This window comes from Rosa chinensis, chromosome 4 (assembly GCF_002994745.2).
Source record: "Rosa chinensis cultivar Old Blush chromosome 4, RchiOBHm-V2, whole genome shotgun sequence".
Taxonomy (NCBI): Eukaryota; Viridiplantae; Streptophyta; class Magnoliopsida; order Rosales; family Rosaceae; genus Rosa; species Rosa chinensis.
This window is the reverse complement of record NC_037091.1, coordinates 61560478-61582978: the sequence shown is the minus strand read 5'-3', so window position 1 is coordinate 61582978 and position 22501 is coordinate 61560478. Positions and strand designations below refer to the sequence as shown.

At 39.6% G+C, this 22501-nt stretch overlaps 3 protein-coding genes across 4 annotated transcripts; 2 read left to right on the top strand and 1 right to left on the bottom strand.

Moving 5' to 3' along the window:
- Window positions 1-184: 184 nt before the first annotated feature.
- Window positions 185-2812, bottom strand: LOC112197747 (26S proteasome non-ATPase regulatory subunit 11 homolog). Its single transcript, XM_024338562.2, has 2 exons — window positions 2663-2812; window positions 185-1740 (listed from the first exon to the last, which is right to left on the bottom strand). The coding sequence occupies exon 2, from the start codon at window positions 1712-1714 to the stop codon at window positions 446-448; it is 1269 nt and encodes a 422-aa protein (XP_024194330.1). The 5' UTR covers window positions 1715-1740; window positions 2663-2812; the 3' UTR covers window positions 185-445.
- A 340-nt stretch (window positions 2813-3152) lies between these two features.
- LOC112200431 (CSC1-like protein At1g69450) lies at window positions 3153-7642 on the top strand. The gene is made up of 9 exons (XM_024341462.2): window positions 3153-3713; window positions 3952-4015; window positions 4254-4463; window positions 4700-4891; window positions 5035-5333; window positions 5794-6070; window positions 6338-6613; window positions 6976-7209; window positions 7307-7642. Exons 1-9 carry the CDS (start codon window positions 3277-3279, stop codon window positions 7475-7477), a joined length of 2160 nt encoding a protein of 719 aa, XP_024197230.1. The 5' UTR covers window positions 3153-3276; the 3' UTR covers window positions 7478-7642.
- On the top strand, window positions 4937-17664 carry LOC112195951 (protein argonaute 7). Of its 2 annotated transcripts, XM_024336189.2 has the most exons (4): window positions 4937-4950; window positions 13929-14354; window positions 14751-15993; window positions 16114-17664. In XM_024336189.2, the coding sequence occupies exons 2-4, from the start codon at window positions 14003-14005 to the stop codon at window positions 17573-17575; spliced, it is 3057 nt and encodes a 1018-aa protein (XP_024191957.1). In that variant the 5' UTR covers window positions 4937-4950; window positions 13929-14002; the 3' UTR covers window positions 17576-17664. The 2 variants fall into 2 exon arrangements, with proteins under 2 accessions (XP_024191957.1, XP_040374097.1); XM_040518163.1 differs by lacking the exon at window positions 4937-4950 and having other exon boundaries at window positions 13725-14354; window positions 14754-15993.
- Window positions 17665-22501: the final 4837 nt, after the last annotated feature.

Below are 22501 nucleotides of genomic sequence, written 5' to 3'. Positions count from 1 at the left end.
TCTATGATGTTTTTCTTTTTTAATGCAAGAGGTGTAAGGGGAATATTTAAACCCAAGGTAAATCTTGACAAGATAAATATGAAACTGCCCCGTTGTGGCACTACTTCAAAACTTCAACCTCACAATCCTGCAAGTCTGTAATTATTTTTTGCTAGTGATTAAGAAACAAAAGTAGAGGAGGGGATTTAACAAACCACAATGCACGGTCAAATCTCTGAAAATTAACTTCCAATCTAAAATCCAAACAACCTGAGTGTTCCATGTAAAAAGAAAATATCCAAATGGTAGAACCTACCAAGATCACAGTACAATTTAGGCTAAAAATCATGAAAGGATTACTACTGGCATGCTATGCATTCCAGTGGAGTTATCACAGAGTTGATCCAAAATAGAATCAAAAGAAACAGGTGGCAGGTAAGGAAACTGCCTTGCTCCTCTTTCAAGCTCATGCCATTATCTTGGCAGACCTCACATAGAGGCTATCAACAACCTTACCCATGTTGGATATGGTTTCTAGCGTAGCAGGGTATATGGCGTCGGTCTTGAGATCCTCAAAAATGATGAGGCAGCCAGCACCCTGATCCAAAGTTCCTGCAAATTTCTTATCAAGAATCATTTGAGACAGCTTCTTCTCCACGTGGTCAACAGGGAGTTCAATCAGTTCTGCAATATGAGCTATTTCCACCCTTGAGAAAGGCTCAATCAACCTGCAGAGATTCTGTTCTAACAGAGTGTCATACAGGGAAGACAGGTGCCTGTGGACAATAGGGTCTTCCTCTAGCTGCGCCTTATAATCCCGCAAAGCAGTCTCAAAAAGCTTTAAAGAGCGCTTCGAGTGAGCATCAGCCACTGCCTTCATGGCATCAAGCTCAGGCCCAACGTACTGCAAGCCTGCTTTGGATGATATAATTCCTGCCACATCATCAGCCTGGCTCACCATGATTTTGCACAACAACATATACTTGAGGCTAAAGACAGCCCGGGGATCCTCAAGAGCATTGAAGGCTTCAAATGCTTCAAAGAAATAACTGTAAGCAGTTTTGTAGTCTTTTTCTTCTGCATGAAGGATGCCACTCTGCAAATCAATAGTTCCCTGTTGAGCTGGAGGCACATAGATAGAATTGGCTGCTGTTCTAGCTGCAGTCAGTGAAGCCTTGGCTTTAGGGAGATTTCTCAAAGAAAAGTGAAGCTTACTCTCCAACAGATCTATGTCCACAAGGAGAAGCTTGTCATCTAGCCTTCTCACTTCTTTGATCAAGGTAGAGAGGAGAGTTAGTGCTTCTGAGTACTCCTTGCTTTCCAACAAAAGAGCTGCAAGCCTGGCCTCCACTCGCTGCCGAAGGAAAGTTCGCTTCTCAGCACGAGTCCACTGCACCATGTCTTTGCAAAGGGAAATCTGAAGTTCAGATGTGCCGGGTATTTTAGCTACTGTATCTATTATGCCACGAACAATCTTTGCAGTTTTTGCCTTTGGAATCAAGCTAAAGAAAGGCCTCAACTGGGTAAGAAGGTTACGAAGATCTTCTCCCCGATTCTCTTGTCTAAGAAGATCTGACAGATTGGTGATGGTCTGTTCCTTTATGCGTAGAGCTTCGGAAGAAGTGGATGGGTTTTCAAGAATACGATACAGAATAGCTATGGCTTCAGATGGAGCTTTGGCCTCCAAAGCCAGAGCAATTGAATCCGTTGTTGCTGGGAGGTATGACGTTGACATTGTCAATGCTTCAAACAATCCAAGTTCTGCAGAAAGAGATCAGCCCAAACCATTATTATCATATAACAAACTCACCCTCCAAACTCCATACATTCAACATATGTTGGCCCTATGAAGATAAAGAGGCAGAAATTTTGATCCCCAAACAGTTGCACGCTTTTTAAGAGCTGTACATGAACTGTATTTCTCTTGTAATATAACATTGCAAAGGAAGAAGTGCTTCTAACACAACTAACAGCACTAACTTTTAAACACGAACATCAAATCTCAATTCTCCGATAAAGACATTAATAGAGTAACTAAAAGAGAAATCCGCATACAAAGTAACAAATTCACCCCATCCCCAAATATGCAACTAATCTTCTACTTCAAAACAACATTTAACCAGCTTCATCCCCAAATCTCCGCACCCAGAATTCACCTAGTTGATCCCGGGGTAGAAGAAACTATTAAATTCTGTCATTTAACTGCAATCTATGCAGCTATCATATACCTAATTCAGTCCACTATTCACTACTCCAGTATATGTTTATTAGCTGACAGAGCAGACCGAAAGGAACAACTTCAGGGTTTAACTTTGCTCCAAGTAAACACACATCATCCATGGAGACAGATGCACAGCATAGAAAATCAAACGCGGCACATCAGAAACCAACATTCATACAAACTAAAATTGCCCAATTCACCAAAAAGCCCTAATTTTGAGCAACCGCTAGTTCTCAAAGAACGAAACTTTCAACCCAAAATAACCCAAATTGAGAAAAAATCAAATCCGACGACAACAATCAGACACGCAAAACGGCATAGTTGATCAGAAAATCAGAGAAGTCCGGCAAAGAAATAAAAAAAATGTAAAAAAAATCAGAGAGATACCTAGTGAAATTAGATTCAACAAGAAACTAACAGATAATTAGATCGCCGAAGAAAGAGAGAGAGCGGCAAACATACCAGATATCGACTCGAGCTGGAAGCAAGAGTGAAGACGATGACGTGCGGAGAGAGAGAAGGGTCGGTTGTGATGCGCACAGAGAAAAGAGAAGAAGTCGATTTGCGAGGTCCCAACTCTTTTAAGTAATAGCTCGATAAAAAAAAAAAAAATCAATGTTTTGCTTTTATTTCCTATTGGTCTGCTGTAAATTCCTTGACGGACCATTTCCCGTACCCCATTAAAACCCTACCAACCAAAATAATTTTCCTTTTAAAGCTATAAATAATTTTTTTTTTTAAAGCTATAAATAATTTTCCTTTTAAAGCTATAAATTCCGCGGGAATTTGACCGGCTGGTAGCCGTTGACTTCAGCAACCGTTCCGTTCCTCCCTACCGAAATCCCCAAAATCACCTCCGACGAAGCTTCTCTTCGGTGAAAAATAAGCAACGAACACGCAGGGGCAATCTCGGCATATAAAAATCTCCGTCTGGTTGAGCTACTGTACTAAAAATTATCAAATTCTCAATCATCCAATCCAATTCTCAACACTAAAATCCGGTACTAATTTCCACTACCGCCCAAAAGCTCCGAACCTTCTTCTCTTATTAGGGTTTTTGCGACCGCCGGAGAAAAATGCTCGTCTCGGCGCTGGTGACGTCACTGGCCATAAACTCCGGCCTGTGCGTTCTCTTCTTCACGCTCTACTCCATCCTGAGAAAACAGCCGAGCAACTCCGAGGTCTACATACCGCGAGTTTTGGCCGAAGGCGGGTACAAGAAGAGTAGCCATTTCAATCTAGAGAGGCTGATTCCTTCTCCCGATTGGCTCCGAAGGGCCTGGAAGCTCACCGAGGACGATTTGCTCGAGGCGTCGGGTTTGGACGCCGTGGTTTTTATGCGGCTCATCAATTTCAGCCTGAGAGTGTTTCTGTTCGCCGGAGTTATTGGCGTTTTCGTGCTGCTTCCGGTGAACTGCTCCGGCGATGCGCTCGAGTACGTTGACTTCGCCGATCTGTCTAATAACTCATTGGATGTGTTCAGTATTTCAAATGTTGCTAGCGGCTCAAGCTTGTAAGTGTCACTCTAGTTACAGTTACTGTGTAGTTATTGATTTATTTACCCGATCGTTCTCCACGATCAGAATAGAGAGTAAATCCTACATTCATTGAGAAACCAAATCCAATTTAAGTAGTTTTCCTTGTATCTCACAGTCATGCTAGTAGAACCAGGTGCAGTTATAGGTCGATATGTTGAGATTTTTGTTAAACAATGTTCGAGCATAACTTGCTAATATTATCATTTTTCACAGGTTATGGATTCACTTTTCGGCAGTGTACCTTGTCACCATCTTTATCTGCTGTCTACTCTATTATGTAAGTAAATCTGGTGCAGTTATGGCTTGATATATTGAGACTGTCCCGCACAGAGTTCTAGTGCCTAGAAAGCCTTGTGCTTTCAAGGTGCAGTGTTATATTCAGTCCATGATGAAATTTATTACGTTTGTATTTTTTCCTCGGAAGCAAATGATGTTCTGCAGTTTTGGTGTACGGTTTATGATCTGTGGAAGAGCCAAAAGATGAAATGGATACTGAAGAATACTTAATTCTGCAGGAATATAGATATATCTGTGAAAAGAGGACCAGTTATTTTCTTGCATCCAAGCCACAACCACATCAGTTCACCATCCTAGTTCGCAGCATTCCTGTTCCTGTAGGGAGCAGCGTCAGTGATAGTGTTGAGAGATTCTTTAGCGAGTATCATCCTTCTACATATCTGTCACATAGTGTTGTTCGTCGAACAAACAAACTTCAGAATCTCATTGTAAGCCTTACTTTTTTCTGATGTCTATATTCTGTTTCGGTGTTTTTTAGTTTTTCTTACCTTCTTTTCTCTATTGGTTGTATTGTTTTTATTCTCTTTTCTGAAATATCCGTATGATTAGTTTACTGAGAAAGATCCATACAATCATAAATGCTTGTTCTAAGTTTCTCACTTGGTTCTTGCTTCAACATGTTTTCTACACTATACTGACAATTATCTGTTTTTATTTTTCTCAGAGTGATGCAAAAAAATTGTATAGCAGACTCGTTCACTTGAAGTCAGATCCCAATAAGCAAAAGTATAAACGTTCCGGTACTTTTGGGTTGTTCGGACCCAAGGTTAATCTACAAGATCATTACAAAAAGACGCTTGAGGACATAGAGGAGAATGTGAGATTGGAGCAATCAGAGGTTTCGTTAGCAGGAGAAGTAAGTGCTGAACTCTCTCTCTCTCTCTCTGTCTCTCTGTCTCTCTCTCTCTCTCTCTCTCATTTTCATTAAGCTGTTTATTGGGTGTGCTATTGGGATTTTCAGGGAATGTTATTGAGTGCATTCTTTTTCATATGGATTAGGAAGTTCGAGCTGCGTTTGTGTCCTTCAAGTCTCGGTATGGTGCCGCAATTGCTTTCCACTTGCAACAATCAACCAATCCTACGCGATGGGTCACAGAGCAAGCTCCTGAACCACATGATGTTTACTGGCCCTTCTTTTCCTCATCATTCATTCGAAGATGGATATCTAAGCTGGTGGTTATAATTGCTTGCATTCTTCTTACAATTCTATTCCTCATTCCTGTTGTACTTGTTCAAGGTCTCACTAACTTAAGCCAGTTGGAAATCTACTTTCCCTTCCTCACGAGCATTCTAACCATGTGAGTGAATATCCTGTACGTTTCCTTACTCTCAAGAAGATATTTTGAGACATTGTATATATATATATGACTCCTGCAGAGTTGCTTCTAGTATTCTAAATTGGCGAGTATGTATATTAAATTATGATGTGCACAGTACCATACATTAAGAACTTATAAGGAACCACTTTCTACTGACGACATTTACATGTTCTCATTTGTAGAGCTATCACATGATGGATTGACTAGTGTACTCTGGTTAAGTCGGAGGGTTTTGGTTTTTCTTTTTTCTGATATGTGCCCTGATCTTAATGCAAAGTGGAATATTTGATTTCTGTCGATTAAATTATTGAATACTTCTGCTGCATAATTCCAGTTTCAACCAGATTTGTATGGAAGAGCCAGATTGAAGTCTTCAATTTGAGATTAGAATTAATCTTTTAATGGTGCAAAGTTCTAACTTTGTGGTGTTTTTGTGCAGAACATTTGTCAGTGAAGTCATTACAGGATACCTTCCCAGTCTCATTCTTCTGTTATTTCTGAAAATGGTGCCTCCTGTCATGGAGGGTTTTTCATCCATTCAAGGCTATATTTCTAATAGTGCAATACAAAAGAGTGCGTGTTCAAAAGTACTTTGGTTCACAGTATGGAACATTTTTTTTGCTACTGTATTTTCTGGATCCGTATTCTACAAGATTTCCATCTTTCTTGATCCTAAGAACATTCCTGCAAAGCTAGCTTCTGCTGTTCCTGCACAGGTGTGAAAATATTTCCTCTATAACTGAATTGTATCAAATTTCTCCTACTTCTTAATCCAATTTGGAGAATCACAATTTCAATATTCACAGAATCCTCAGCTGTATTTAGTTTCAAGCAGATCTCAGAACTTATTTTAGGAAGATAAATCTTTGTCTAAATTAAATTTCCATCTGTTTATGCATGCAAAAATTGATGAGCATACATTTTATACCTTGTTAAGATATCATAAGGTTCAATATTAACATAATTTACTTTGTGTGATGCAGGCGTCCTTTTTCATTGCATACGTTGTCACATCAGGATGGACGAGTACTTCATCAGAACTCTTTCGCATAATTCCTTTACTTTGGAGTCTAATGAAAAGACCTTTTACTGACAGTAAAGATGATGAACTTGAAGTTCCAGCCATTCCTTACCATAGTCACATGCCAAGAATTCTCTTTTTTGTACTTCTTGGTATCACATACTTCTTTCTAGCTCCACTAATTCTGCCCTTCCTATTGGTGTACCTCTGTCTTGGATACATAATCTATCGTAATCAGGTCAGCAGGTTTCATTTAGTAATATTTTGATCTTTCAAAGTTATAATGTTGAGATACATATTAGTTGAGCTTGTAGGGAAAATGATTAATCTTGCTTTTTGGATGTTACTGACTTGCGGCAAATTTTCCCACCATTTTGAATGGATACAATGACAAAAGCTCTTAGATTGGACAACCATACATTGCCTAGTCAATGAGTTATAGATACTTATATTTATATATACTTTTGAAGTTGTCACCGGTTTTCATGAAATTCTAAGCAGTCCTGAGTCCTCAATTATTAGAAAGTTTCCCTCAATAAATTAAGATTTTGGATTTCATTTGTATCTACTGTACTGATGCTCAGCAAAAATTCTCTGCAGTTCATAAATGTATATGCGCCTCGGTATGAAACTGCAGGGAAGTTCTGGCCAATCGCTCACAATTCAGTTATATTTTCTCTGGTACTTATGCACGCTATTGCAGTTGGAGTCTTTACACTGAAGAGTATCCCTGTAGCATCAACCCTAACTTTCCCTCTTCCTGTGTTCACACTTCTTTTTAATGAGTACTGCCGGAAACGCTTCCTGCCCAATTTTATTGCCTATCCTGCTGAGGTCTGTTCAAAAGCCACACCATTATTAACACTAAAATTTCCTCTATATATAAATCCCTGTGCCGATGTTAACCTGATTTCTCTTTTTTCTGTTACAGAGTTTGTTAAAAAAGGACAGGCAAGATGAGAATGATCCTACTATGCCTGAATTTTACAGTAAATTGGTTGGTGTCTATCAAGACCCGGCTTTGATGCCTATCAATTTTTCTGCGAACGGTGACAGACTCAACAGCCCTCTTCTATCTGCTTCTTCTTCAAGTCATTCATGAGGTTGAGGTATGGTTGTAATCTCTTGATGACATATAGATGGTGGTTTTAGTGTAGGTGCCATACGTTGTCTACTGTCAGTTTGGTGTGATACCTTATTCTTTTTCCCTGTAAAATAAAACTGTTATCAAAAGATCATTCCCCATCATGATCGATGCGTTGTTCTCCTTGTATCTGCATATCCATCTTTGAATGCGTGTCTACAGCCATATTTATCGGTGTTTTCTTCAGATCACCTATACGTCAATTCACGATGAAGAAATGGATAAACTGATGGTATCTGTTTGATAAAGATTGTGCCTCTATTAGTCAAGCCTAACTGCCTATAATGTAGATTGATTGAATTTATTGCAATGAAGCAGCTTCATTGCTGTTTCCTCTTTCTGGTTTTCTTCTCATTACCCTAATCGAATGTGAAGCTGCTGAGAGAAGAACAATCAAAGTAACTATCAATCATTTGGCAAGCTTCTTAAAAGAATCTATTAAGATGTGAATTGTTGCAATATCTATTAAGATGTGCATGGGCATGGTCCATGTGTTCTGAAACCAGTCACAAGGTGAATCATTATTACCGCCTTTCTTTGGTCTAGAATCATCATCAGCATTGTCCTTTTAGTTTCCAGGATCGAAATACCATATTCCGAAACAAAAAGATAGTCAAAGATTGCAGGTCTCATGGTCTAGATTATCCTTTCCAGGATCTTCTATATCTTCCCCACCAACATTCATGAGTGGTATGAGCTAAAATCTAGGAAAAAAGAAAGTGACTTCTTAGCTTTTAGATAGATTCATATTATTCTCTCCTTTCCATAGCAGATTGTCAAAAGTTTATGAGGAAAGATTTCAAAATCAATGTACTGATACAGTCATAGATCTTTGATTTCAAATATGCAGTTCATTGTTCTTAAATCTTAATATATGATCTCAAGTTTTATTGTTTACAGTTAATATGTGCCTACTGACTTGAAAAAAACAATCTTGGAAACATAAAATACAGAATCAAACATTTATTTAATGAATATTAGTTTATTAATTAGCTGTTAACTGTAAAATTAGCTCCCCCCATTCCCATATGACACAACTGAACAGGTCTTCATGCCGCCCCACTGAATTTTGTATTCATGAATCACAATCTTCTTTGACCGCAATATATTACTAATTGTATGAGAATCATAATCGTTAATTCCAATCCTAGCAACTTAAATTTTGAAAAATAGTAAACAACCATATTTTAATACAATGTTAAAGTGCAATTGGTCGACGTGTCCTTGATTAATTTGGTCATATGTGCTCTTGTTTATGATGTGCATCTCCAACGGTAGAAATTGTTTTTTAGTTAAATTTAGCTAAAATTGTGAAATATAGCTATTGATTTAGTAATGTTATTCTAGCAATAGTAGCTATTTGTACATAATAACTCTATTTTACCAAATCGTAAACTGACATGTGGACGAAAGAAAAGAGAGAAATATAACTTTTGCTTTAGCTATGTAGGATACTCTAGCTAAATATAGCTAACCATTTTAGGTATAGTTAAATTTAGGGCTAAATACTAGTTAGTACCCTGTGGTTTAGGTCCAAAATCAATTCAGTCCCTGGACTTCTAATTTCATCAAAAACACCCCTGCACTTTTAATTTTGATCTAATAGGTCCAATTCGTTAATATTCTGTTATGGGTTCAAGTTATAGTTGGATTATTTGTTGAAAAATTATTTATTTTTATTAGTAGGACTCACTCCTAAATGGACTATGCAGACCACCTCGACACCACATCATAAAACATAGGCCATATATGAGCCACATTAACAAGTTAAATAACTCAATTGTTGGAAAACTAACAAATTGGACCTATTAGATCAAAATTGAAAGTGCAGGGGTGTTTTTGATGAAATTAGAAGTTCAAGGACTGAATTGATTTTGGACCTAAACCACAGGGTAGTAATTTGTTTAAATTTAACTTACCTATAGCTAGTCTGTTGGAGCTGAATTTTGTACTATAAATAGTTATATATAGCTAAAATTGAGTTTAGCTACTCTGTTGGAGATGCCCTTATTTATCTACGTGTATAGCTGAATTAGATCACAAAATAACAGTCTCTCCAAGAATAGGCAGAAATATCACTTTGGTCATTGAACTGTGGCTCGCTCGACACTTTGGTCATCCAACTTTTAAAAACTTCATTTTGGTCATCAAACTATATCATCGCATATCACTTTGGTCATTTCGTCTGTTTTCTCTATTAATTCCAAGGGTATTTTGGAGATTTAAAGGTTTACTCACCATTTTTATAACTTAATCCAACTTTTCTCTCCTAAACATAAAACTTCATCCGATTTTGCCAACTTTTCCCTCCTTTTATAATTCCTCGATTTATTAAATCAATATTTTTCTTCCTCTTATATTCCCTCACTTTGAATCATTCTCTGACTCGATTATTTTTCTCTGTTGTATGCTTTGATTACTGATTATGAATGCATGAATAAAAGGAGGGAAAAGTTGGCAAAATTGGATGAAGTTTTATGTTTAGGCGGGGAAAATTGGATTAAGTTATAAAAATAGCGGGTAAAACATTTCATCTCCAAAATACCCCTGGAGTTAACAGAGAAAACAGATAAAATTGATGGAATACCAAAGTGATATACGGTTATATAATTCGATAACTAAAATGAAGTTTTTAAAAGTTGGATGACCAAAGTGTCGAGCGACCCATAGTTCGATGACCAAAGTAATATTCTCCCCCAATAATATAAGAATATAAGTCCACGTCAATTGTTTTAAAATCTTCGATTTTCTATCAAATGAACAACAAATAAAACTTTGTACGTCTCCATTCACCACCTTTAATCATTCCGGAAGATTTGTTTAATCAGGATCATATTTACAGACATCAAAACAAATGGTTGGAGATGAAAGTGATATTTTGAATTCCCATTTCATCTAGAAAAGTTTATAATATATCATCAATATCAGAGTGCCCTCATGAAAACCATTAGGATGTGTGAGAGATACTTTTACTTTGTTTCTGAACAAATCTAAAAATATCCAAGTCTCAAACAACCGGATAAAAGAGAATCTTGTATGACTATAGGATTACGCAATAATGAGGACTTAAATATATATGGCAGGCACCGTTTTTTCCGTAGGATATTTCAAAGGTTTGTAGTTTCCTCTGCTAATCAGTACCCCATTTGAATTAGGGATTTGGACGACTTGATGTATTAAGTCGATAAGCTCCATACAATTATAGACCGACTCATAGAAGTGATAGACTAGTTCAATCTAGTCTCAAATCATTTACATAAAATTGATTTGCTATTGAGAGGGTTAGTTTCTCATTAATGAATTGATATTATCTACACTTCTCGTTTCTTGACAGCTCATAAAAGCATATTAATATGAGTTTAGTTTTGTGAATAGCTGACAGGAATGGATTCAGAATACTGACGTGTGTTTGCATCAACAGAAATAGACGGTTAAATAATATCAAGTGCACTTTTTTGTAATTAAAAAAAAAGCTATAAAAAACAAAATTTATAACTTTTTAAGTTTTATAAGTTTTATCAAGTGACTACAAATATCAATGGTTGAGATCACCTAATAAGTGTTGGGTTACTTATACTACCGGTGCACGGAATAAGTTTTCATAGCAAAATTGACATGTCAACTATTTTTGACCGGAAGCAAAATTTTCAATGATATGAATTGAAACACTTGCAGTCTTTTCTCTTAAGCAGATCAAGAAAGCAAAAGTCATTGTCTCATGTTTTGCTGGTGATTGAAGTCTTAATCACCCAATTCAGTGAGGATTTATGACCAATAGCCTAATCTCTTAAAATATGAATTAACTTTCTGCTCTACTCCATCCTAAGCTAGGCTGGTAATTGTACACTCAATCAAACATGGCCAATGGGCATTCCTTAAGATTTGTCAATATTCATATTATACAAACAAAAGGCAAAAACAGTGAGCCAAATGGATATATCTTGCTGGGTATGGTTTGAGTATAATGTGGTCCAAATCTTGGAAAATAAGTTAAATATGAATCGGCTCCACACTAATTATATTGTCCCGTCACCACATTCTACAATGTTCATCCTTAAAATTCAAAGAGACCCACCTTGCTAAGTGCATCAATGGCCCCCTTCTCACATCACTGCCACTAATCATGTTCATTAAAGATGAGGCAATTGGGGGTCTTGAAGTAGTAGCAAAAGGGAATGTGACTGATTTCTGTTCTTCTTCTCTTTTGTTGAGTATGTCCATTGAGGTGTGATATAAAAGTAAAAACTTTTTTCACTTCATGTTTAAGACATAAGAGTAATGTTCAAGATCTTCCTTTTCACTCTAACTTGTCATTAATCTTTATGGACAACCTTTATGGAGGGTTGTATAAAAAAAAAAAAAAAAAAAAAAAAACCTTTATGAAGGGTTTCTAAAAGTTGCAGACTTGTTGGCAAACTATGGTACTACTTCCACAACCTTGGTTTGGTGGATTTGACTGCTCCATTCATACTATCATCATGTAATAGTTACCATTTAGGTCTTCCGCAATTTCGCATTTGCTAGTTTGTTTCTTGTGTGTTTGATATTTACTAGAGAGGTTTTGGCTTAGTCCCCCTCTCCTTGTATCTCTTTTAACTTCTTTAAATAAATTTTGAGGCGTTAAGGAGGTTCATTGCCTTTCTTAACCCCCTATTCAGCCAAAAAAAAAAAAAGGGTTTCTAAAAGGCTGATTTCTCATTATAAACTGATTTACCACCAATCTAGTTATATATTTTATTCACTTTCATGTGATCCATTACTTTTCAACCTCAATATTTAGAGGTCTACAAAAGATTCAAAATGCCCATAACAAAACATTGATATAAAGGCTACTTAGTGACAAGTTTAGAGTTGAAGTGGTTCTAGAAACCCAAGTTTCCCCACATAAAAAAGAACATATATTGTAATTCTTATAAAACAATAGTACTAATACCGACGATTGAACCTTGATGATGATGCCACGGGTCTAGCTCGATGGCGATGAGGTGCGAGGCCTGGATCGGGGTTGGGTTTCTTTATGGTGGTGTGGGTTGAGGCGGTTTGGGTAGCAGGCGGCGAGGATCGAGGCAGGCGGCGTGTGGCAGACTGAGCTAGCTTCGTTGTTACGTACGACGAGGACGCTAGCGCAAGTTGGCTGGACCGGACCAGGCTGATGGGCCTTGGGTGGACGTTTGCTTTGGTGGCTGTCCTATTTGGGCTTTGAGCTTCTAGGCTGGGGTACCCTAGTCCAGTAGCTTCTAAATTTGGGCTAGGGTTTAGGCCCTTGGCCCAACCCTATGTTTTTAGCTTTTTGTCTAATTACAATAATTTCCTTGTATTAGGAACCTAGATTTCTAGTGCCTCAGCCGTAGTACCAATGGAGGATCCTTATACATTTACGTATTTGATTGTATAATATGGGTATGTTTATTTCTATGTACTACTGTAGGTACTACCACTATCTTCTTGTATGTCTATGTTCTTAAATGACAGCGGAAGGGTATGTAATGGCCTATTCTGACTTGAGATGAATGTTTTATCACCCCTCGGGCTAATTCAAAAAAAAAAAAAAAAAAAAAGGGTACTAATATCGATTGAGTCACTATTGTTTAATTATTTCTAAAGTAATAAAAACCAAATGCTACAACCTCTTTACATGATGCTTAATCGAAAAAAAGCAAGTAAGGAAATAGCAGGACATTTTATTCAATTAAAATGATTGTTTTTTTTTTTTTTTATCGAAATCATACAGTATTCTCAAATGCTTACTAGGCCCAGAGACTAATCCGTGTGCAAAGGGTCATGTCAAAACGCTTTCTCCCCATAACCACTAAGAATATGATATGTTGCTAGAAAACGGTCTTAAATGAATTTCAATATGAGAATTACATTAGTGATATGTATGCACCTTATAATTTCTTTTTGGTCAACAAAGTGCATAATTAATAACCTAATTGTTTAGATTAGAAAAGTACAAGAATGAAAAACAAAAACAAAAGTACAAGATCATGTTTAAAAGATGAGAGACTAATCACTATCAGCAGCAATTAAATCTTGATGTTATTATAATTAATGACCAAGGCACCAAGCCTTTCTCTCCTCATTTGACTTGCAAACATTATTCAAGGAAAAAGTCTAGGATAGCGCCCATATGTTTGACAGGTAGTAATCGAGGGACCAAGGAAGGGTGTTTGAATAGTGAAATACCCTAAACACTAAATTATACTACTATTCCTACTGATGAGGCTTTTTTTAACTCTTCTCAAGGCATCAGGTCCATCTTTCCCTTCCAAAAATACTCACCAGAATCAAAACCTCCTTCAGTGCTAGACATAAAGAACCTTGGGATTTTGGAGCTAAAACCCAAAAGCTCTCTCTGCAATAACTACTCACACACCATCCCACTACTCTATCAGAAACAGAACCAATATCTCTCTCTCTCTCACATGCCCAAAACCTCTGTTCATTTCTCATTCTCATTCTTGTTGTCTACACAATCAAGCCATGGAAGAGACAGAAGAGTCCAATGGCAACAAGAAATGCAACACCAAAATCATAAGGGGCAGAACCAACAACCCACCTCAGAAGCAGCATCACCATCACCATCACCAGCTAATACAATACTCAAATCAGTTTGGGTTCTTCAACCAGAACCAGTACTATCAGAGATACTACTATCCAGCTCTTCTTCCCCTCCCTCCTCTTATACCTCTGCCTCTGGCTTTAACTCCACCCTTGCCTCAGAACCACAGCTTCAGAACAAAAGCCCATTTGCAGAAACCTTCATGCAAGCACAAGAACTCTCCTTTTGCTGCTTCCTCAGAAACCCAAGTGCCCAAAGTCTCGATTTCACCAGGTACATGTCAAAGTTCTCTGCTTTTTGGCTATACCGCTTTAGTTGCATGTTTGTTATTTCCAATTGAAACTATGCATTTGTCAAAAAAATTATGAGTAGAATGTGTTCTTGATTCAGTGAGCATACATGATGCATCCAATAGCAAAGCAGGCCAAAAGTAGTTGAAATTTTACTTTGTCTTTTCAAGACTTAAACTATAGCAACTTTCTGATGTAAAACAGCATATGATTATCTGGAATGAAAAGAGTGAAGACCCTCAAACTTGAAAAGTATATATCTTGCCAGTTCTATAGCTTAAATTTCAAGTGTGGCTTGTAAGGCTGATTGAGACTTAAGTTTCTTAAGCAATGTTTAGTAACCAAAATTTGACTCACCTTGTTCATTACTAACATTCAGAAGCTTCAAAAGGGTTTCAAAAGCAAACCAATTTGCCCCTTAAAGGAGAAAATGGAAGGAAATTCACAAGTGCAAGAACAGGGAAAGCAATAGTGACAGCAAAGAGGCCAGACTCTGGTGGGGTGGAAGGGACTGCTATTTCTCTCTTAGCTAACCATTTCCTTGTCCAATTCAATTCATCGGAGCGAATTTTTCACTACAATGTTGAAATCTCTCCTAGTCCCTCCAAGGACATTTCTCGAATGATCAAGCAAAAACTGGTGGAGGATAACTCAGCTTTGCTCTGTGGTGCTAGTCCGGCTTATGATGGCCGCAAGAATCTTTACAGCTCAATCGAATTCCAACATGATAAGCTTGAAATGTATGTAAGCCTCCCCATCCCTACAACCAAGCCAACCTTGCCATGTGGGGAATTTGGTGACTTTCAAGAGAAGGATCATCAAATACTTAAACTTTTTCGTGTAAGCATCAAACTGGTTTCGAAGTTTGATGGAAAGGAATTGAGTAGCTACTTGAGCAAGGATGGAGATGAGTGGAAACCTATCCCTCAGGATTATCTTCATGCCTTGGATGTCGTTTTGAGAGAGAGTCCATTGGAGAAGTGTGTGCCTGTGGGAAGATCACTTTATTCCAGTTCAATGGGAGGAACTAAAGACATTGGAGGAGGAGCTGTAGGATATAGAGGGTTCTTTCAGAGCCTTAGACCAACCCAACAAGGACTAGCTCTCAATGTTGATTTCTCCGTGACCGCTTTCCATGAAAGCATTGGAATGATCCCATACTTGCAGAAGCGTCTCGAGTTTCTTCGAGACCTTCCTCAGAGGAAGACAAGGGGTTTAAGTAGTGAAGAAAGGAAAGAAGTGGAGAAGGCATTGAAGAACATCAGGGTCTTTGTTTGCCATAGAGAAACAGTTCAGAGATACCGAGTTTTTGGCTTAACCAAGGAAGCCACTGAGAATCTTTGGTTTCCAGACAGGGATGGGAAGAATTTGAGGCTGCTGACTTACTTCAAGGATCACTACAACTATGATATACAGTTCAGGAATTTGCCATGTTTGCAGATTAGTAGGAGTAAACCATGTTATCTTCCTATGGAGCTATGCATGATCTGTGAAGGCCAGAAGTTCCTTGGGAAGCTTTCAGATGATCAGACTGCAAGGATACTTAAGATGGGCTGCCAAGGACCGAAAGAACGAAAATCCATCATTGATGGAGTCATGAGAGGACCTGTTGGGCCAATAAGGTAGTTTTCTGAACTATGTCTATTATAGTGAAGGTTGAGTAATACAATCTTCTGTTCTATTGCTAAACATATCTCAGTTCTAAATCAGTTTTGGATATTCAATTTTATTTTTCTTTACAGTGGCATTCAGGAAAGGGAATTCAAACTCCGTGTTTCTAGAGAAATGACGCGATTAAATGGAAGAATTCTGCAGCCTCCAAAGCTAAAGCTTGGCGATGGTGGCCATGTAACAGACCTCATTCCTTCCCGTCATGATCGGCAGTGGAATCTTCTGGACAGCCATGTGTTTGAAGGAACTTGCGTTGAGAGGTGGGCATTGATTAGTTTTGGTGGCACCCCAGAACAGAAGCACTGCATTCCCAAATTCATACACCAGCTATCTCAAAGATGTGAACAACTAGGCATCTTTCTTAACAAAAACACAATTGTTAGCCCCCAATTCGAACCATCCCAAGTGCTTAACAATGTATCTCTTTTAGAATCTAAGATTAAGAAAATCCAAAGAGCTGCATCAAACAATCTCCAGCTGCTTATCTGTGTAATGGAAAGAAAACACAAAGGGTATGCAGACCTGAAGCGAATTGCGGATACAGGCGTTGGTGTTCTAACACAATGCTGCTTGTACTCAAACCTTTGCAGATTGAGTTCACAGTTTTTGGCTAACTTGGCTCTCAAGATCAATGCCAAAGTTGGAGGATGCACAGTTTCTTTGTACAACTCTTTGCCATCTCAAATCCCCCGGCTGCTTCAGAGTGATGAGCCAGTCATCTTTATGGGTGCTGATGTTACTCATCCTCACCCACTCGATGATTTCAGCCCTTCTGTTGCTGCTGTGGTTGGTAGCATGAATTGGCCTGCAGCAAACAAGTATGTTTCAAGAATGAGGTCACAAACACATAGGCAAGAAATCATTGAGGATCTTGGTGAAATGGTGGAAGAATTGTTGGATGAGTTTCACCAAGAAGTAGGCAAACTCCCAAGGAGAATAGTTTTCTTCAGAGATGGGGTAAGCGAAACACAATTCTACAGAGTGCTTCATGAAGAATTGCAAGCCATTAAAAAAGGTTGTTCTAAATTCCCTGGTTACACACCTCCCATAACCTTTGCAGTGGTTCAGAAGAGGCATCACACAAGATTGTTCCCTTTCAAAATTGATCCGTCTTCCAAACAGAACCAGTTCCTCGACGAAAACATTCCCCCGGGAACTGTGGTGGACACGGTGATCACTCACCCGAGAGAGTTTGATTTCTATCTTTGTAGCCATTGGGGTGTTAAGGGAACAAGCCGGCCAACACATTACCACATTCTGTGGGATGAAAACGAGTTCACTTCAGATGAACTGCAGAAACTGGTGAACATTCTGTGCTACACATACGTAAGGTGCACCAAGCCGGTTTCTCTGGTGCCCCCGGCTTATTATGCTCACCTAGCTGCGTATAGAGGAAGGCTTTACCTTGAGCGATCGGAATCCACAACAGCTTACACAAGAAGTGGGTCCATACTCTCCAGAGCTGCCCCTCTAAAGGCAATGGCTCTACCAAAACTTAGTGAGAATGTTAGGAAGCTTATGTTTTACTGCTGAGCCTTCTATGAATGTCACGTAGTATTTGATACAGATGTAGTACAACGTAAACAGAACGCAAGCTGAATTGCCTATGTTTTATGATTGAATTCAGTTTGGAAACTTGAAAATGAATTGTATGCCATTTGAAATCCATGCATTTCTTCTGAATTCATGGGGCACATCAAAACAGGGCTAGCAACTATAGTAGTGTAACATTACTGGAGAACTTTTAATGAAGGATGATAATATAAAAGTCACAAGAGATCTTTGTGGAGGCAAAGAGCATGGAAATTTAGGCCATTGTGACTAGTCACTGACTCACTGTGTAAACTTACATTTGTATTTACCATGCATGCAAGTATGCAATGAAGGCAAGAAGAAAAAGATGAATTTATGATGCCCCACAGCAAAGTATGGTACACCCCAAAAACTCATCATCAGTCACAATCACTCACTTCTGACCAAAAAAAAAAGTCATGATCACTCACTGAAGGGTCTGAACTCTGAAGCAAAGCCAATGACAATGGCAGTGCCAGCCTAATATGAGAGAGAGAGAGAGAGAGAGAGAGACGCGAGTGTAAGTCTGACTTCAGACTTACCCTTTTGTCTCTTGAGCTCTCTGTTCCATTTCTCTCTATCTCTGCTGGGGACTGGACATTTCTCCTCCCTGCACTGCAAAAGCCTTTTCCTTTCTTTACCACCATCCATTTCTCTCACACTCTCTCTCTAGCTCTCTCTCTAGAGAGAGAGACTTTTAAGTACTGCACGGCCAGTAGGGAAACAACGGGGCATTGTCAGAAAGCTTACTGTGTAGACGACCCTACTTCTCGATCAGTCTAGCAGTCGATAATGTGATCACCTGCATGAGTTGGCTAAACCACCTTATTACAGCTTTATCTCTCTTAAATTCAGTTTACAATAGCTTAACTTAAAGTCTTAATTGCCCCAAAAAAAAAAAAAAACTCAAAAATCTTAAATCGTAAGTGGATATAGTTTTTCGTGTTTTTTTAAAAAAAATTTTTTAGAGTGGTGCTAGAGACACCAAAATATTATACATGTTTAAGGATATCTATATTTGTGTTTGGCCCAAACTCTAGGTTACTTGACCTAGTGGTAATAGGGTTAAATTAGAAGGATCTAGATTCCTATTCAATGTACGATTACTTTCCTTGTACGATTGAGATTCTATGTATTGTAATCCTCTATATAAAGAGGCCCCTATTATCAATGAGAATACACAGCAAATTCCTCTCCAATTCAGTTTCTCTAAAACACGTTATCAGCACGAGCCCTAACCCTGAAACCCTCAACTCCAGGAGTCCGAAACCGGCGGCCCCATCCCCAAAACCGGCCGGCCAACCACCGAACCGGCCACCGGAAGAAGCAAAAGTTCCCCTGCCCGGTTCAAAGCTTTCCTCACCACCTCCTGCAGCCATACTGGTCTCCCTGCAGCACCTCCACCCCAGAAACCCGGAACCGGAAAACATCCCACCGGAACCGGCCTAGAATCATCCGAACCGGCCACCAGAAAAAATTGATACCGAACCGGCAGAAAGAAAAAAAAAAAAAAAAAAAAAGGAGAAGCAGAGCCGCAGCCCAAGCCGCTGCCTGAGGCCCAGCAGCCTGAAGCCCAATAAACAAGACCCTGCTGACGTCATCCTTGCGTCATCCGCACCCACGTCAGCACCCACGTCAGCAAGCCACGTCAGCTCCAGTCAGCAAGCCACGTCAGCATCGGTGCCACGTCAACGCCGGTCAACCCTCCGGTCAACCACCGCCGGCAACTTTTCCGGCCGACTTCCGGCGACTTTTCCGGCCGACTTCCGGCGACTTTTCCGGCCGACTTTTCGTGCCACTTTTCCGGCGACTTTTCCGGTCAGCTACAGTAACTCCGGCAGCTACAGTAAATTTCCGGCGACGAATTTTCCGGCCATCTTTTAAGGTAATTTTTATAAACGTTCCCGTTTTGAAGTTTTTTTTTCAATTTCTTCTTCTTTTCTCGGGGACTTCCAACATCCCTTCTTCTACCCCCCTTTCTTCTTCATAGGGGAGACCAATAGCCGAACTGTGGGGGTTCGTGCTCACTCCAAGCTTGGAGCTTGTAGAGTCCTCCAAACTTAGAGTTTGTTGAGAAGAAAATGATCGACCACATACATCATCGTTTCGATCTAATCCAAAACCCCTCTTGGAATCGGATTTTCTTGGAAGCGACTACGCTCAGAAAAATCCATAATTTCTTGGAAGCGACTACGCTCAGAAATTATATAGTTTTTCGTGGTAGCCTTCTTCGCTCCGAAACTAACCCTATTTTCTTGTTGTTTTTCAGGATGAATAACCTGAACAAGTTGAGCTTCGCTCCACTAGAGACAACAGGCGCAGGATACCACAAGTGGGTCCGTGATGTGCGCCAGCATCTTAAGGCTGATGGGATCCTAAGTACGATCCAAGAGCCAAGTCAGGACGTACGTACTCCTCAACAAGCTGCTGCTTTTGAAGCAAATAGAGCTATGAGAGAGGCGAATGAAGCTAAAGCCATCATTCTCATGACAAGGCACATGAATGACGCGCTCCAAAATGAGTACCTCAATGAGGAAGACCCAAGAAAACTATGGGTGGAACTCGAGCAGCGTTTTGGCAACGTCCGTGATTCCCTGCTTCCAGACTTAGAAGTGAGATGGCATAGCCTCCGCTTCTGTGATTTCAAGTCTGTACTTGACTACAATTCAGAAGCACTTCGTATCAAGTCTATGATGGAATTCTGTGGGCAGAACATCACTGATACGATGTTGATCGAGAAAACTCTCTCCACCTTCCCCGTCTCTGCATTGATGATAGCCAAAAACTATCGAATTGATGTCAATGCTAGACGCATCACAAGATTTCATGAGCTAATTGGCGCCATGAACGTAGCTGAAAAGCACGACAACATACTTGTGAAGAACTATAACTCTAGACCCGTGGGAACCAAGTCAATTCCGGAGTCTAATTATAGTCGCGCCCCCAAGGGAGGACGCAAGGAGCGAAACCCTAAGAGTAGGGATAATTCTGGACGTTCTGGTCCATATTCTCGCCCTAAAGAGGAAGGAAATCGCCAAGATAGGCGTACACGGAACCGTGGAGGTAAACGTGTAAAGAGAGAGAGAGGCCAAGCCTCAGGTTATGGTGGTAACGCCACCAAAGGCAATAACCGTCTACAAAACGCCCCTAGAGCGCCTCGATCAAGGGAATCTGACCATAATGATGCTTGTCTCAGATGTGGATTAAGTGGACATTGGGCAAAGAAGTGTACTGCATCCCAGAATGTTGCAAACGCATACAAGATGTATCGTGAAGCAAGGGAGGCACATTACATGGAACAAGAAGGTCAAGATGGAGATCTCGATCTAAGGGCGGAAGACTACAAGGATCAAGACCCAGAAACTGGCGATTTTGATTAAGTCTTTCTATTTCCAAGAAATGTAGGCAATTGCCATATTATTTTTGTAGTAGATGCCAATGCTATTAGTCTTTCTTCAAAGTAGGCGCATGCAATGTGAGTGTGATGTCTAGGAAGGTTTTGAGATCAGTGGTACTTAAGTGAGCCTCGCTCCACCGACATCTCTCTACTCACCTGGTCACATTTACATTGGAATTACCGAAAAGAGTTAGACGACTACCATTGTTTTGCATTAACTAGTTTATTGGATTAGATTTCCTTTGGTTAAAGAAACGATGATGTAATTCCGTTTGGCTTATTAATAAAAGTTGAGTTCTTTTCTTTATGACTCCTTTTTTTTAATTACGAGCTTTTCTTTTAGGAATGGATGAACTTCAATGTCTTGCGGATAGTGCGACTACGCACACCATTCTACGACATAGGCAATTATTCTTGGAGATGTTGCCTACATATTCATCTGTGACTACGATGGCTGGGCTATCAAGTTTAGTTCAAGGACATGGAATGGCCCAATTCCTTTTGCCCAATGGCACCTTGATTAAAGTCAATGAAGCTCTCTACGCTCCTAAGGCGAATCGAACCTTATTGAGCTTTAAAGATATTAGAGCCAACGGATTCCATGCGGAAACGCATAGTGAGAACGGAATAGAATTCCTTTGCATTACCTCTAATGATTGCGGAAGAAAGCGCATCTTAGAGAAGCTTATGTGTCAATCTAGTGGACTTTATGTCACTACAATTCGACCTATTGAATCCAATAATGTCATAAGAGAAGACCTCTTGGATTCAGACACATATTGGCTTTGGCATGACCGACTAGGACATCCTGGTCGTGATATGATGCTCCGTATACTAAAGACTTCACACGGACATCCATTCTTTAGAGTGAGAAGAAGCAAGAATCGAAAATTGATTCCAGGACTTAGCAAGACCGCAACAATTGCAGCATCTGGAGCTGCAGCCGTCTTGGGGCGCCATAGGGCCGCCCAAGTCCCATGTGGTGACGCCATTAATGGCGCCAACCATGAGCATAACGCCATGGTTGTTCCTCCTAATGGATCTAACGCCATAATGGGAGATGTAGTCACACACTTTGCTTCTAATAGCGCTACAGACGCTCAGGCCCAACCAAAATCCTCATTGGTTGCTTCTAAGGCCCCTCGCTCTTTCTGCAAAGCCTGTTCCTTCGGGAAATTAGGACCGAGACCGTCCTACGCAAAGGATCCCAAAATACTCATTCCGTTCTTACAGAGGATCCAAGGGGATATCTGTGGACCAATTCAACCACCATGCGGACCTTTCAAATACTTTATGGTATTGGTTGATGCATCGACACGCTGGTCACATGTCGTGCTACTGTCCACTCGAAATGCTGCTTATGCTAAACTCCTCGCCCAGATTATCCGTCTACGGGCTCACTACCCTGACCATCCTATTAAGTCAATTCAACTTGATAATGCTGGGGAGTTTACATCGAAAACATTCGATGACTATTGCATGTCACTGGG

Bases quoted from the DNA above. Each gene is read 5' to 3' on its own strand.
- LOC112197747 (XM_024338562.2), bottom strand. From the start codon at position 1,714: ATGTCAACGTCATACCTCCCAGCAACAACGGATTCAATTGCTCTGGCT.
- LOC112200431 (XM_024341462.2), top strand. From the start codon at position 3,277: ATGCTCGTCTCGGCGCTGGTGACGTCACTGGCCATAAACTCCGGCCTG. The intron at 4,016-4,253 runs GTAAGTAAATCT...TTAATTCTGCAG, and splicing joins TCTGCTGTCTACTCTATTAT to GAATATAGATATATCTGTGA. The intron at 6,614-6,975 runs GTCAGCAGGTTT...AATTCTCTGCAG, and splicing joins ACATAATCTATCGTAATCAG to TTCATAAATGTATATGCGCC.
- LOC112195951 (XM_024336189.2), top strand. From the start codon at position 14,003: ATGGAAGAGACAGAAGAGTCCAATGGCAACAAGAAATGCAACACCAAA. The intron at 14,355-14,750 runs GTACATGTCAAA...ACTAACATTCAG, and splicing joins CAAAGTCTCGATTTCACCAG to AAGCTTCAAAAGGGTTTCAA. The intron at 15,994-16,113 runs GTAGTTTTCTGA...TTTTCTTTACAG, and splicing joins GGACCTGTTGGGCCAATAAG to TGGCATTCAGGAAAGGGAAT.